Raw genomic sequence first — 15715 nt, 5'->3', positions numbered from 1 at the left:
CAACAAAGTCTTCACCTAGTGGCAGCAGAGTTCAGCTGGTACTCATGCACGATGGGTCCATAAACTTTTTAATGCTCCTGAGTTGATTTGGATCAGAGAAACAGACTCTTCTCACCAAATTCACAAGAAATGAAAGCATAAATGAGTTGTGTGCTTTTTATTTTACAATGTGAACTAGAATTCAAAACCAATGCATTCTCTCTTCTTAAGCAAGAGTTAAATGATAAGCAGAAAGATTCTTGATCTGGAAGCTGATATTATGGAGCGTGTTTATTTTCTTCTCAGTTCTGATTTACACTGAAATTTCTGTTACATATTGTTTTGTCTAAAACTAAATGAATAAAACAAAACCAATATTTAAAGAGAGACAATTAACAATAATTAACAATTAAAGAGAGAGCATTACTTATTAAACAGGAAGCAGTTGTTCAATGGTTATTTGTGTTGATTTTGTAGTATAGCTCTCAGAGTTATGTGATAATTTTTTGGGTACTACATTGTTTTGTGTGTAAATATACAAGCAAACTCATATATGTATGTATGTATTAATATCCCATTTCTCCCTTTTCTTGCAAAGAGATTTCCTTTGTATTATGATTCATATTTATATTATAATATTTCATAATGTGTAGTTTGAAAATGATTCATTTTTATACAGGGAGCATTTAATAAAATTCACCAAAACTTAATTTGGGTTAATTAAGATGCATTTATTAATGTTGAAGCAAATATGTAGAGTCTCCTACTTGAATTTACCCTGGAGAAGAATATCTCTTCCCTTGGGTGGATATCTGTCAGTATTATGTATTCATTTTTAATAACTGATGAATGAGAGAGAGAGAGAGAAAGAGAGAGACAGAGAGAGAGAGAGAAAGAGAGAGAGAGAGAGAGAGAGAGAGAACTATCATTTTGCTTCCAGGAATTCTACACCTTTGGACGGATATTGGGACAAGGGAGCTTTGGAATGGTCATTGAAGCTACAAACAAGGAAACAGAAACCAAGTGGGCAATTAAAAAAGTGAATAAAGAAAAGGTAAGGCAATAAGCAGCAGCACCCAAGGGCACAGTGCTTCTGCAGGGCAGGTGTGGGCAGCATAGCTTTGCACACCAACACGAGTTATATCTGACTGTGCAGAGCCTGGGCAGAGCTGCTCCAGAAATGTGGGTAGTTCTCTAGTCTCCTAGGAAGGGACTAGTTCTTGAGCTCAAGTAAACCAAATGCTGTCTGGAAAAAGCAAATGAAAGGATTGCCATAACCAATATAACCAGAGAGGACAAAAGTAAGGGCTAGTGCTCAGCATGTGTAGGAGGAGAAGTAAGTCCTGATACATTCACCTGTGCTGTTCTGATAAGACATTTCTTCTGTCTTCTCCTTTCATGTGATTCTCTGTTTCCTTACTGTTATTTAGCTCTTTGTCTATCTAATCATTTTATCAACATGTAAAAATTCCTGTGTCTGGGAAAAGACAAAATGATGACATTATAAAGTTTTCCTATTGGCTTTATGATGATAAATAATATATTTATAAAATTAAGTAGTTGGCTTTAGGTATTCTTCTTAAAAACTAGCAAATTTCTCCTTAAAGTTTAATAAGGTAACATATCGACCTTAATAAAGCAGTTAAAGCCTTTCTAGAAATCTTTATAATTCTTTTAAAATTCTTTTGAGGCAAGGTCTTGCTATGTAGCTAAAGTTGTCCTTGAATTTGCAATCCTCCCGTCTCTACCTCAGAGTGCTGGGATTATAGCCATGTACCACCAGGCCCAGATTTCAAATCTTTATAATTCTTTAGAACTCTAGGTAGCATTCCACAGTTCTATCTGGGATGTTATTTCCTTTGCTCTTGGGTGTCAGGTAGGATTAAGGGTTCAGCTGTTAGGTTGTATAGACAGGATACTTATTTGCAACTTTAGGAATTAATCTCTCACAACATTGATGGTGAAGGATACTCAACATCAATAAAATAAAATTATATAGTCAATATATGAATTGGATAATATATTATTGTATTATAAACAGGTCAGGCCATTTGGGGAAGGAGATAGGAGCAGAATTGAAATGGATATTAGGAGAAGTTGTGGTAACAACACAAGAATTTATTCCCCATGGTCACTGTTTCCTTGACCCTCTAGGTTGAACTTAAAATGTGCTTTCATCGTACATGGGTGGGCATAGCAGGGTAGTCAGTATCCTACTCATCCTTAGATGGGGAAGTCGAAGGGCAAAGAGAATTGAAAGCAGAACAGACTCTATATAAAATTTTAACTAGATAATATTTTCTTAATGATCAGTCCCTTTAAGAACTATTTACATTGTATCCCAAAACTGGGGTAGGTGATGGGTGGAGGGATAAATAGGTCCTGCATTATCCCTTTCAAGACTGTTCTTAAATGGAAGTAAGATCCATAAAAGAAAACAATACTTGCTGTCAAATAATGGCAATTTCTGTATTAGCATGGTTGATGGTCAGTGAAGAGAGTTGTGAGAGTGAAGATAGCCCCACTAGAATTTCTTGGGTAACATGTAGACAATCAGTTACTTGCACCCTGATTGAAGTCCTTGGACTCCTGGAGTATTCCCATCTTTACCTTTTGCTGCCAGACATGGTAAGGTTAGATATTAGGAGATAAAGTTGAGGTTGGGTTAGTCTGAAGGCAAGGTCTCTTTCTCTCCCTCTCTGTCTCTCTCTTTCTCTCTCAGTTAACAAGGAAAGTAATATAGTGCAGGATTGAGTGTAGAATCCCATTGCCTATTGTTTCTTTTGATATCTGTTTATATATAGTTAATATGCACTTAATTTATATATGTAAGTTAAATCAAAACGCAACAAAACTAAAGAAAAAATTGTTCTAAAACCATCTTCAATTTATGTCCCTGGAAGATTCTGTTTTCATTATAGCAACATAAAAGGATCAGCTAGAATTTGAAAGAAATACCAAAAAGCATATTAAAAGCTGGAATGACTTTGTGAGAGGATAGAGATCATTTGATAACTAACTCACAGAAACAGTCCAAGAGGTAGATGCAGTTTGAAGACAAATTAAATATAACTTGAAATTGGACAAAGAAGGTGAATAATTTCACCTGATTATGGGATAAACTGCATGATATCATTTGAAAAAGAATCTTATCAAGAAATGTAGGAAAAAGATAAAATAACCAACTTTTATATTGTAGAAAGTAGGCGTGACATTCATACTTGAAATCTGTGTTTCTTCATCAATTAAGGCTGGAAGCTCTGCTGTGAAGTTGCTTGAACGAGAGGTGAGCATCCTGAAAAGTGTAAAACATGAACACATCATACATCTCGAGCAAATATTTGAGACGCCTAAGGTAAAGCATTTTGAAAGTGGTTATTATTACAAAATGAATATCATCCCATTCTGAAGTAATCCCTTTGGGGCACAGTTGCTCATGTCCTTGGCATGAGTCTGTCACTGGAGATTGATGAGCACGTTCTGGAGGACTTTCATTATTGATTGTATAATTAGGTGTCTGATGATTAGATTCATGCCTTTAGTAATGTCTTCTGGGTGGCATATTGGAAACGAATGTTTAAAATTAGAGGAACGTCATAGACAACCAGGTAGAGATGATATTCTTTTGTGTTGGTTTTTAGTCTCTTGGAATGTTGTAATAATTTTATAAGATTAACTTCATAACCAAATTGGCATGGTGTATTTGTAGCAATATGTAGAAAACATTTCACCATCTTCGTCTTTCCGGTGTGTTCTCTCTTCTTTCTTTCCTAGATGTTATCAGTCTTCTGTAATTTTACATGCCTGTAATTTTCATTTACAGTTGTTCAAAAGCCTTGATTGTTTTCCATTCTGTCTCTAGATTGTTTAGAGCTTGTGAACTTGGGTGTTTCTCTGTTTGGAAGCAATATAATGTGGTTAGGCATGTGGACCCTGAGATGGGATTGCCTGTGCATTTGACTTCTGGTTCCGCCATTCATTACCCATGAGAACATGGACAAGTTACTCAGCTTCTCTATACCTAATTTTTGTCATCTGTAAAGTGGGTTTAATCATATTGGTTTCATTTGGTTATTGAATAACTATGGATTAAATGGAGCAATGAATATAAAGCATCAGTATCATTAAGTGTTAGCTGTTGTTCTTCATTTTCTTTGCCAGTCTCTAATCTAGTCAATTTGGGTTTTAAGTATTATGCTTCATTCATTAAGAACCCTTGATAGCAATTCAAGGCTATAGTTGTCCTTAATGGAAGTAGTACATGGCAATGATATCAAGTCTTCTATACCATTTTCAGTATTAGTTGTGATTTTTAATTTTGCTTTTGGTGGGTTTTGGTTTTTTGCTGGTGATGGAGGTCAAGTATAGGTCCTTGCATACACTAAGCACATAGTCTATCACTGAGCTACATCCCCACCCCAAGTTGTGATTTCTTTTATTACCAAATACTCTTTGAATCATTTTATTCTTTATCATCAGTTGTAAGCAATGAAAATATATGTTACCAATGTATATTGGTGGTATCATGTTTCTTGTGCTTGGGATTCATGGAACTTCTTGGTTCTAAGAGTTTATGATTTTATGGTTTTGTCAAATTTAGGAAAATTTTGACATTATTTCCTGAAATATTTTTTCTGCCTCTCCTTGCCCCACTTTGGAGACTCTAAGTACTTATGTTAGATTGTTTTATATTGTTCATCGTATGCTGGTTCTCTATTTGCTTTTTTCAATATTTTTTCTCTCCTCATTTTCTTTTGTATAATTTCTGGAAGTTGTTTTTTATTTTGTCCAGTTCTTAAGCTATTTCAGGCACAAAGGTAAATCTGGTCTCTATTCCTCCATCCTGGGCACAAGTGGAGCTTAAATTTGGAAGAGTTCAAAGGCTGAGGAAACTGTCATCTGTGACTGTCCTTTTGTGTATTGCTTGTACTTGATTCATGTGGGGTTAGATTGGCCCCATTGCACTACAACACACAAATCCCTTGACTTTCCATTGAAGCCATGTTAAGGAAACTGCTGACTAATTGGTTGTATTTACTATTGGTCAGCCAGTCTGAGTATGCCGTGGATTCTTGTGAGTCTAAATGCTCTCCAACTCTACACAATAGTTTCTAATAATCATAATTATTGTTTCTAATTGTTTTGTGAGTTCCATTGGTGTCACTCAGATTAACTTATATATTTAAAGTTGACATCAATTTACATTACAAGCACTGCTAATGCAACTTTCCCTTCCAAATAGTTCCTTACCATTTCATGTACTAGTGATCTTGCATGCAGTGCTGTCAATGAAAAAAGTATGGCCCAGTTCAAAAGCATAAATGTGTGAGACATTGCAGATACTTTTGAAATTCTAGAACAGCCTGAAGTTCAGTGAATCAGAATTGTGGCTATATGAAGAAAGGATGTTAGCCTCCTCTTCCTGCTTTAATGCTTACTGTTTGAACACAGAAGCTGCATTAGCAGTGATTATATGAACTGAATCAGACCCCCAAATCTTAAGAACAACAAAAGTCTAGCAGCATAGGTTAGAATGGAGACATAGAGGGTAAGCTGGGTCTGATAGCAATATATATGAAAAAGACTTGCATTTTAGTTGACTGAATTTTTCATTCAATAGATGACTTTACTGTTGGAATATCTAAAGAAATCTTACTATGTATCAAAAGAGACAGAAAATATGGAAGAGGCATTTATCCATGCCTCCTCACCACCCACACCCAATTATCACTAAGCCCCACTGTTACTTCCTTCTAGGTATTTTTCACATCTTTTTCTTCTCTCTCTTCTTGTCTCCATTCTATGCCTCACATTGATCCCCTATAAACACATGAGGTCAGCACATGAGAGCCTGTAAGATAAATTTGGCCTGCTGCCTGTTTTTGTATGGCCCACAAGCGAAGTTTTCTACAGTTTCAAATTACTGGAAAAATATAAAAGAGTAATATTTCATGACATGTGAAAACTAAATGAAATTCAAATCTCCAAGTGCATAAATATGGTGTCATATTGTTTGTAACTGCTTTTGTGCTTCAGCAGCAGAGCTGAGTAGTGGTCTGCGCAACCCTTGATATTTACTCTTGGGTTTGGCCTTAATAGAAAAATTTTGCTGATTCCTGCTGTGCATTATTGTTAGAGTGTTCATTTAGAATGCAAAATTGATACTATATCACAACTTCCCTCCCAAGACGCTAACTCGAAAGTCCTCAGAGACTTATTGCATATGGAGGTGGGGTCCATATTCTTTAGCATGACATACAAGACTCTTTACAAACTGACACCAACATGTTCTTTCTAGTTGCATCTCCCACTCCACTAATACCCACCCCTACCAAATTGCCAGTGCTGGTAACATCGGGATATTTGTTTTTCTTTTCATAGCCAGTGCTGTCTCACGTTTTAGAGTCTTTGCACATGCCATGTGCTCTGCCTGTTTATTCCCCATGTTCTCTACCTATAAATCCCATTGAAGACATCCAGACCTAGCTTTAATTCTCTCCTCACTTACTTTCTTTAGGCAAAGGCTGACCCTCCTCTGTAACCTCGTGGCATTTTGGGCCACTAGCACATATCACATGATATAGTAACTGCACTGTGAGTTTCTTAAGGGTAAAGACTATGTCTCATGCTTCTTTGCTCCTCTAGTATCCGGTACAGTATCTTGTATATAATAATGATGAATGAAGAAACTGATGATTAAGATTGTGACCATATACGCAATGTATTATGTTTTGAAGATACCCAGCTATGTAACTTACTCTTTCTTTTATTTTAGTTTTTGAAAAATTTAAAATTGTTATTGTACTGGGATACAGTGTTACATTTACAAAAGTGCTTCAATGTATCATAGTTGAATTAATCCCCTCCATCATTCCCTTTTATCCCCCCTCCCCTCATTCCTGGAGCAGTTTCATTTATATTCACGTGTACATAATATTTTCACCATATTCACTCTCTTACACCCTTTCCTTATATTCTTCCCCCTCCCACTGGTACCAATCCCCCAGAGAGGTCTTGTTTTGCCTTCCTGTTCTCTGTTTTTGAAAAAAAAATGACATTTTTGTCTGTTTAAGATTTGCTTCTTTCTTTTAAATATATAACGTCAGAAAATGTACCTTGTGATGGAGCTTTGTGAAGATGGAGAACTCAAAGAAATTCTGGATAGGAAAGGGCATTTCTCAGAGAATGAGACAAGGTGGATCATCCAAAGTCTCGCATCAGCTATAGCATACCTTCACAACAAGGGTAAGAGAGGGCCATCGACTCATTGGCTCTATAAAAGCAGATCTCATTTTTTAAGGGCAATTGTATTCAGGATTCATAGTCACATAAACAGAGCTTGGTGATATAGAAGATTTATATTTTTCTTTTAAATTTACTTATAGATATATTTTAATTAGAAACAAGGCAGAAGAAAGCAGTTATAAATGTTTTAAATTCAACAATTTAAAAAAGTATCTAATATGGTCAAATATGAATAGTCAAATCAATGATAAAGGTGAAATTTCCTAAATACTTGCATAGAAGTAATATTAAACATTCATATATTCTAGGCTTTTTTGTTTTTGAATGTTTGGCTTTACTTTTAGAGCAGTTTAGGTTCCCAGCAAATTGAGGAAAGTTGAGAGATTTCCCTTGTGCTCCATGCTCCACATATGCACAGCTTCTACACCATCAAAATTCCGCACTGGAGTGTACATTTGTTACAACTGATGAGCGTACCCTGATATATCACCATCACCCACAGCCCACAGTCTACATGAGGATTTGCTGTTGGTGTGCATTCTATGAATAATGACATTTATCTACAGTGTCATCATGGTGTGCTGTCACACAGAGTGTTTTAAAAAGTACAGTTTAGAAAGTATTCTAATGTCTTTACTGTCCTTCAGTGTTGCTGCTGCTGCCTTGCCGCATCCTCTTTTTCTGAGAATCTACCGCATTTTGATTGGTCCCAGGGTTACAAAGACTAAAAAATAAGACCCCCAGCCCTCAAGGAATGTAGGTTAGTGGGAGATTGAGTATGGAAAATAACTTGTAATTCAGTTTGATTTCTGTAAGGGAGAACCAAATAAAGTGCAGGACACACAGGAATGTGTCTCATTTGACATGAAAGATCAGGAAAGAATTCAGGGGAAATAATATCTGATCTGAGGAATTCAAACTCAGACAAAAAGGGGAGGGCTTTCCAGGTAGAGGACAACAATTTCTGCTAGGGCTTAATATTATGCTCATGTAAATTCTGTCATATGAAGCTATAAATTCAGTATAATTCTAAATAAAATCTTAACAGTATTTTTCATGGCACTCATAAAATTACTCTAAAGACAACAATGAAAAAGAGCAACAATGGAGGAGCAGAGAGACTTTCCCTGCCAAGGACCAAAATGCATTATAAAGATACAGTAATTGGAATGGTGTGGTATTTATGTAATAGGCAAGCAGAGCATTGGAAACAATAAAACTTCCCTAAAGTCTGGGGATTATGCAAAGTAACTGTAAATGATTAGGTATAATTGTCAGTTCAGAGCTTATTCAACTACATTTTTTCCAGCAATTATACACTTAACTTTTTAAATCCAGAGAAGTGATTTCTATGGACAGGAGCTGAATCAGTTCTTTGCAAAGGAAATATTTGACAAATGATTATTTGCATGTACATAAAAATCCTACTGGAGGTCTAATGTATTCAACTGGAGATTTTGTGTTCCAACCTTTTTTATTTTAACGTACAAAGAGTAGGAGAATGTATAATGATAGTGTAGAAAATATATACTGAAATAAATACAGTTTGTTCACATGTAGCCAAGTTACAACGCGTTAAAATGTTTATGTTGACAGCAACACATGCATACAGCTAAAGAGGTAATCACCTATTAGAAAGACCTGAAGATGTGGGAAACCTTGCTGGGCTTGAGACTAAGACTGTTTTTCTCCCTCTGGGAAGGCCTGACCTTGGACAGGATTCTCCTCCACACTCACCAGGTCACTTATAAAGAACAGCCAGAAGGGGCAACAGGTGAATAGGTGGAGATGAGAAATGCAAAGAAAATGAATTAAGGTTCGAAATGTGGGGAAGAGTACCTGTTAATAAGAACAGAACAGGGAAGAATTACGCTTGGCCCTCCCCCACATTTTTCAGCAGTGGATATTAACCTGTTAAATATATTTGTCTATTTGTATCCCCTCGTTATTTCATTTGACTTGTTGTTTATTTTCTTGGTAGATATAGTACATAGAGATCTAAAATTGGAAAACATAATGGTTAAAAGCAGCTTCGTTAATGCTAACAATGAATTGAACTTAAACATTAAGGTAAGATACTAGAAATGGTGGTAAATGCTTATCTGTAAACAGTTTGATAGTAAAACGGCAAAGTACATCTTTTTAGATATATTTTGATAGCTTTGAGCAGCCTGAATATAAGTGGCTTTTGTTAAAAAATAAAATTTTCACAATAGAGGTTGAAACTGACAAGAATAATTTTACAAGTTAAGTGGTGCTACTGAATGTGTTTTTTAAGTACATATTCATTTGGATAGTTCTAAATCATTAGTTAATAGCAAGTAAACAGATGCTCTGAATTCTAATTAATTTCAAAATTATGCCTGGTAATTTGATGTAAATGTGTTACAGATTTAGAGAAAAATACACCTTGGCTGTGCTTTTGATACTAAATTAGTGCTACAGTCTGTATTTCTCATTGAAAATTTTCCTAGGTATTAATATTTATGTCTTAAGCACAATTAATGTGCCAAGTGTTTATTCTTGAAGATTTTATTCAAATTAAGTGTTCCTAATGTCAAATAAATGATAGGATACATTATTTATTACTTAGCATTTTAATAGTGGCTGCTTTCAAAGCATGTGAATGTGTTAATTTTGGAATAAAATGGTGTCTGGATAAGTTGCTGTTAGAAGCTAAGTCCCTGTGTGATATAAATAGGTCCAAGGGCATTGTTGGTTTATGCAGGGAAATGTTGAATAGTTCGCCTGTATATTCCATGAGGGCAGGAATTGTGTATGTCTTATTCACTGTTGGAGCTGGGAGTAGTGCCTCAGACATAGAATGTGCTCAGTTAATACTTAGTGAATGAGAGAATCAGTGCTTTCCAAACAACTAAATTGGAGTGTGAAATCTTTTGTGTATTTGATATCTATATGGATTTTCTGTAGAGAAAGATATGTACCATGCTCCAAGTGGGATATTCATAAAAACTTCTGGAGAAATTGATTCATCTATTTACAAAAGTAGTGATGTCACACATTAGTTATAAGCTACTGACAACTTCATATTCAGTATGTTCCGAAAGCCTACATTTGGTTGTATGATTAACAACTGTACCTGTTTTTCTACTTTTGGCCCAAAAGTGTTCCACCTTGAGAGATAAGATCAAGGGTGCACACTGAATATTTAATAGCCAAATGTTTAATAATCAAGATTTAGACCAGAGTGGGAAGACTGTGTTTACAGCATGAGGCCTCTAGTGTATTTGTAGTTGTATTGTGGTGTTAGTGCAGGCTGTTTTCCTTGCTAATTTTCTTGTAGTTTTTAATAGTATAATAATTTTAATTAATATACTGTAGAATCACAAAGAAAATAATAAATAAAAGATAGTATTTACCAATTATAAACAATTATAAAAAGGTGGCATTTCAGTGAGTGCTGACAAGGATAATTATTTGCATTTATAACAGTGCTTTTACTAGACCTTAACTTGAATATCAGAAAAATAAATAACAAATATACTAAGGCAAGAATGTATTTTTGCAATGAAAAAAAGCTTTATCTGAAAAAAGTTGAATGCCTTCTTTAAGACACAATTTATTTTGAACAAGTCAATTTAAATAGAAGGCCTGAACAATCAACGCCTTGGGTGTCAGTTCAATAGTCAAGAAACCAAATTTCTCTACCAAGGCTTTTTCTGCACTCAGAGAGGTGGCTGGGGAGGGAAAAATCAAAGAACTTATTGACAATACAAGGAAAGTCCCTGCCCCCAAGAACACCCAAGTAACTACAATTACAGTGTGGTCAAGGTCCTGTCTTCAGGATGAGTGGACTCTGGGTCAGGAAATGGGTAACTGTGCCTGCTTTTCTACTCCTAGGTGACTGATTTTGGCTTAGCAGTAAAGAAGCATGGTTCCAGGAGTGAGGCCATGATGCAGTCCACGTGTGGGACCCCTATCTATATGGGTAAGTTAGTAATCATAAAATGATTTTTTTCTATGTAAAAAAGTAGAACAACTCATATGGATTACAATTTGAGCAAATGGATTTTGCCATCTTGACTTAATAATGGTCTGTTATCAAGCTACTTTTTCTTTTCTTAAGTCAGTTATTCTAACATTTTCCTCATAGTTTCTAATTTTAAAGATTTTTATACTTTTTCTTGTTTCTCTGGGGTCTTCTTAAAGTTGTTTATATCTCTGTGGTATTTCATACCTCAAACTTTTGCTAAATCATGCTAAAATCACGTGTGTTTTGCTTCTTCTTTGCATTTTTACTCAATTTCATTGCCATCAAACACTTTTTCATAAGGACTGTTGATTATATTTTGGTAAAGTAAAACATTACCATTCTTCTAAATATGATTTTTAACAGCTTCATTAAAGTTTAATTTAGGTATCTTAAAATCCAATTCAGTGATTTTTCATTTATTTACAGTGTTATGTAACCATTACCACAATCTAGCTTTAAAATAATTCTACCCTCCAAACTTCTCTCATGCCCATTTGCACTCAATCTCATTGCTATGCCAGCCCTAAGCAGCCACTAATCACTAATCTAGATTTGCCCTCCCTCCCTCCCTTCCTTCCTTCCTTCCTTTCTTCCTTCCTTCCTTTTCTTCTTTCCTTCCAGTGTTTTCACATCCTTGCCAAGTAAAGTTTCTATTTTCTTCACATCCTTGCTGAATCTTGATATTAACTCTTTTTAAAACAGCCATTGTAGTGTGTGTAAAGTAGTATCTTATTGTGGTTTTTAATTTGTATTTCCTAATGATTGTTGATGTTGAGATTTTAATAATTCATAATATTTTCTCTTTTGAAATGTCTATTGTATCTATTGAGATGATCATACTTTTCTCTTTAAATATATTAATAGTCTAAAAATATTGAGCCGTCTTTGCACTTTTAGATTAAACCCCCAGCTGGTTTAATATACTGCTCTATTCAATCTGCCATCACTTTTATTGACTAGCTTAAACAATAGCTTTCTTTCTTTTGTGCTGCCCTTGACTTTTTGATGTTAGGATTATGATAATAAACAAATGTTTAATTTACCAAGTCTCATGATTATTTTAAATGATAGAAGTTATCTATTAATTGTTTGAAATTTCTCCATAAAAATTTTTATCTTGTTATCTTTTGGAGAATATGCTTCTATCATATTTTAAATTTATACTAGGTTATTCCAGTTGTCTACATCTTGAATAATTTATCTACATCTTGAATAACTTATGGTTTTGCAGAAAATTGTTCACTTCATTGAGATTTTAAGTCTTATTGGCATGAATACACACACTGTATTCACTGTGAATCTTTATAATCCCCTATAAATTCCTAATATTTCTGAAGAAGGCAATATGATGTTGTATTAAGTATATGAAATCAACTGGCTAACTCAAGATTTCGGCTCAATGCTTACTATCTGCTTTTGTCACAGTTTCTATTTCTGCATAATAGGAATTATGGTTTTTGAGGACATACTTTATGCTAGACATTTTTCTAGGTACTGGGAATACAACAGTGAACAAAAACAATATTTTGCCTCCATGGAGATTAACATTCTCATGGTACAAACATTAAACAAGATAAAAAAAATCTAGTGTGTTAAAGAGAAATGTTGAGGACAAAAAAATGAAACAGGGATGAGGATAGGAAACAATTATGATGATAATATCTTTCTTATCAGGTTGACATGAGAAGTAAATGAGAAAAATATATATTAAGTGCTTAACACAGTGCCTGATTAGACTAAATTTTAACTCTTATGATAATATATGAATTTTATAATAATACTAATCAAATTTATTAGTCATTATGACAGTTTATTGGGTGTTTAAGAACCAGCTTATATCTAATGCTATTTGGTTTGCTTTTTCATGAATTTCTGCTTTTATCTTCCTGGATTCTTTCTTTCTTCTTTTTTTGGTTTATATTTTAACTTCCTCAGCTCCATGCCACTTGTTTTCAGTCTTTGTTTTTTCTAATAAATGAATCTAAGGCTGGATATCTTCCTACGAGTGCTTCTTTGACTGTTTTGCTATGCAGTGTCCTAATTGTGATCTATCAATCTTTACAACTTTATCTTAGTCTTCTTTTTTCATCTAAAATTATTTAGAAATATGTTTCCATTTTTTCAGGTGATTGGAATGTATTTGATGCTTATATAATAAGTATGTGCTAATTTTCGTATTGCCTAGTTTTCTTCATTGTAGTAACAGATTGTATCTTAAAGGTTTTCCACTTGTAGAAATTTTCTTTGTAATTGAACACATGATCAGTTTCTGAAATGCTGCTTTAGATATTTAAAAAGAATGTATACCTGGTTTTCTCTGCATGAGTGTTTATTAAATCAGATGTATCTTTGTGATTCAAATTTCCGTATTGTTAATTTCTTTGCTGCATTTGTTGATTCCTGAGAAAGCTATTAAAGTCATCCACAAAGATAGGATTTTGTCAAGTTCTTTTTGTACCTTAAATAGGTTTTTAAAAATTCTGCTTTATAGAAATATAATTTACATACAATAAAAGGGGCACACATTTTAAATGTAAAGGTCAAGTTCAATGACTTTTGACAAATTTATACACTTGTGTAATCACCACCCCAGTAAAGACATAGAACAGCTCTATCACCTTTCAGTCAATCCCCTGACCTGCTCCCAGTACCTACTAATGATTTCTATCACCACAACTCAGTTTTGCTTGTCTAGAAGTTTATAGAAATTGAATTGTATAATATACTCTTTTGTGTTTATCTTCTTTTTTCTGTTCCACATAATGATTGTGAGACGTTATGCATGTTGTTATATTAGTAGTTTATTCGTTTTTATTGCTGAAGAGTATACCTTGTTCATTGCTTTTTTTTTTTTGCCTACTTGATGCATAAAGTTTTAAATTGTTTTATCTTATTTGAGAAAAGGCTACTTTAGATTCTGTTCATATCCTCCTGTTGGCAAAAGACATCTGGTCTGTAGTTACAGGGGGAAAATATATCCAAGCACCCTGAGTTTTATGCCTGCTTATTAGCTGTCTACACTGATAACAAGTGAGAGAACAAGAGAGAAGACAGATGGTTTGTGGAGCTTTGCTGACTTTCTAAATGGCTCCTTGGCACAGTTATTCTGGCTTCTGCCTCCCTGAGGGCTGGGATGACAGTGCAAGTAGAAATGCCCCTGATAATTAGGAAGACTCTGAAAAAGTAAAGACCAGGAATTCCTAGCCCCTGCTGTGTGATGCATCAATATGGCAAGCCTTCATTGAATCTAATCACAAAATTTGCCCTTGTGGTAGACACGCACCATAGAACAGCTTGCACTTTAACGACTCAATATTTAAATATTTTAAGCAGAGTTAAAGCATACAAGTACAACAGTTTCTTAAAGGAATAGATTAATTAGTAAATTATCAATTGTTTAGTGACAAATTACTATTTGTTAAATTATTGGTAATTTAGCCTTTTCTTGTTCTTTTATCTTTTGATTTCTTTTGTTATCTTTTCATTCCTTTAACTGTAGACAGAGGAAAAAAGATAAAATGAACTTTCATGTGTTTTTGGTAGTTATTATAAAAAGTGTATGTGTGTTTAAGTTGGAGAGATAGAAACTTTTCTAAAATAAACATATACTTGTCTGTAGCTGGGTGACTTTAGGCAAGTTGCTTAATGTAGCTCAACCATAGTTTCTTCTTTACAAAGGGAATCAAAAGGCAACATAGCCATCTCACAGTATTCTTAACACAGTTTATACGAATTACAAATTTATGCAAAAACACTTCGTAAATTTTAAAGTTCTATTGAAACATATATATATATATATATTATTTTTGTGTTCATAACTGTTTTCTTTTCCCTTTAAAGAAACATGTCTGGTCCTTATCTGTAACAGTAAAATAGACATGTCCCTGAAATACCGTATGTGACTTTTTAAAAACTCAGCTATTGCAAAAAGAAAAATCTAATCTTTAAAAACTGTGCTACCTTAAGGTTAAAAGAATGTGCTTCTTTGAGAAGGTTGTTTAAAGGGATCTATTGTGAACACCTTTGTAAAACAAGGAGCACAGAGTTGGAGAGTCACAAATACCTGGAACCTAGTCCTAATCTTTGACTAAATTGGCTTTTTGTTCCAGCCTTGTAACTCTCTCTCTGTCTTGATTTTTTATCATAGAAAATGTAGAAAATAATCTATAGTCTGTCATAAAAATGCTCTGATTTTATTATTATTATTCTTTTACTACAGTGATTTATGACTATCTTAGTTTTGCTGTGAATTCAGTTTTCTACATACTGGCTTGCTTTAAATAATGTCTACTTAGGTCATGTATTCTGTTTTGGGGAAAGGGTTGAGATATTGTCTTCTACTTTGACTACATAATCTTTGGAAAATTATTTCTTAACACAGTTTATACGAAAGAGTAAAACTAAAAGACTAAAGAGTCTAAAGAGTACAGGACTAAAGAGCAGTACATTTAGTCATGTAGTTTTTACCATCATTCCACTAGAAGTTAAATGACAGAA

At 34.2% G+C, this 15715-nt stretch overlaps 1 protein-coding gene across 1 annotated transcript in view; it reads left to right on the top strand.

Annotated features, from left to right (window-relative positions):
* The window catches only part of Stk33 (serine/threonine kinase 33), a 92115-nt gene that overhangs the window by 2513 nt on the left and 73887 nt on the right, over positions 1-15715 (top strand). Inside the window, exons 2-6 of the mRNA XM_074041048.1 lie at positions 920-1033; positions 3230-3334; positions 7086-7224; positions 9206-9294; positions 11086-11173. Of these exons, the coding sequence (XP_073897149.1) occupies positions 920-1033; positions 3230-3334; positions 7086-7224; positions 9206-9294; positions 11086-11173 (535 nt within the window). The remainder of the gene's footprint in view (positions 1-919; positions 1034-3229; positions 3335-7085; positions 7225-9205; positions 9295-11085; positions 11174-15715) is intronic.

This window comes from Castor canadensis, chromosome 1 (assembly GCF_047511655.1).
Source record: "Castor canadensis chromosome 1, mCasCan1.hap1v2, whole genome shotgun sequence".
NCBI classification, from domain to species: domain Eukaryota; kingdom Metazoa; phylum Chordata; class Mammalia; order Rodentia; family Castoridae; genus Castor; species Castor canadensis.
This window is presented reverse-complemented; position numbering and strand designations above follow the sequence as displayed.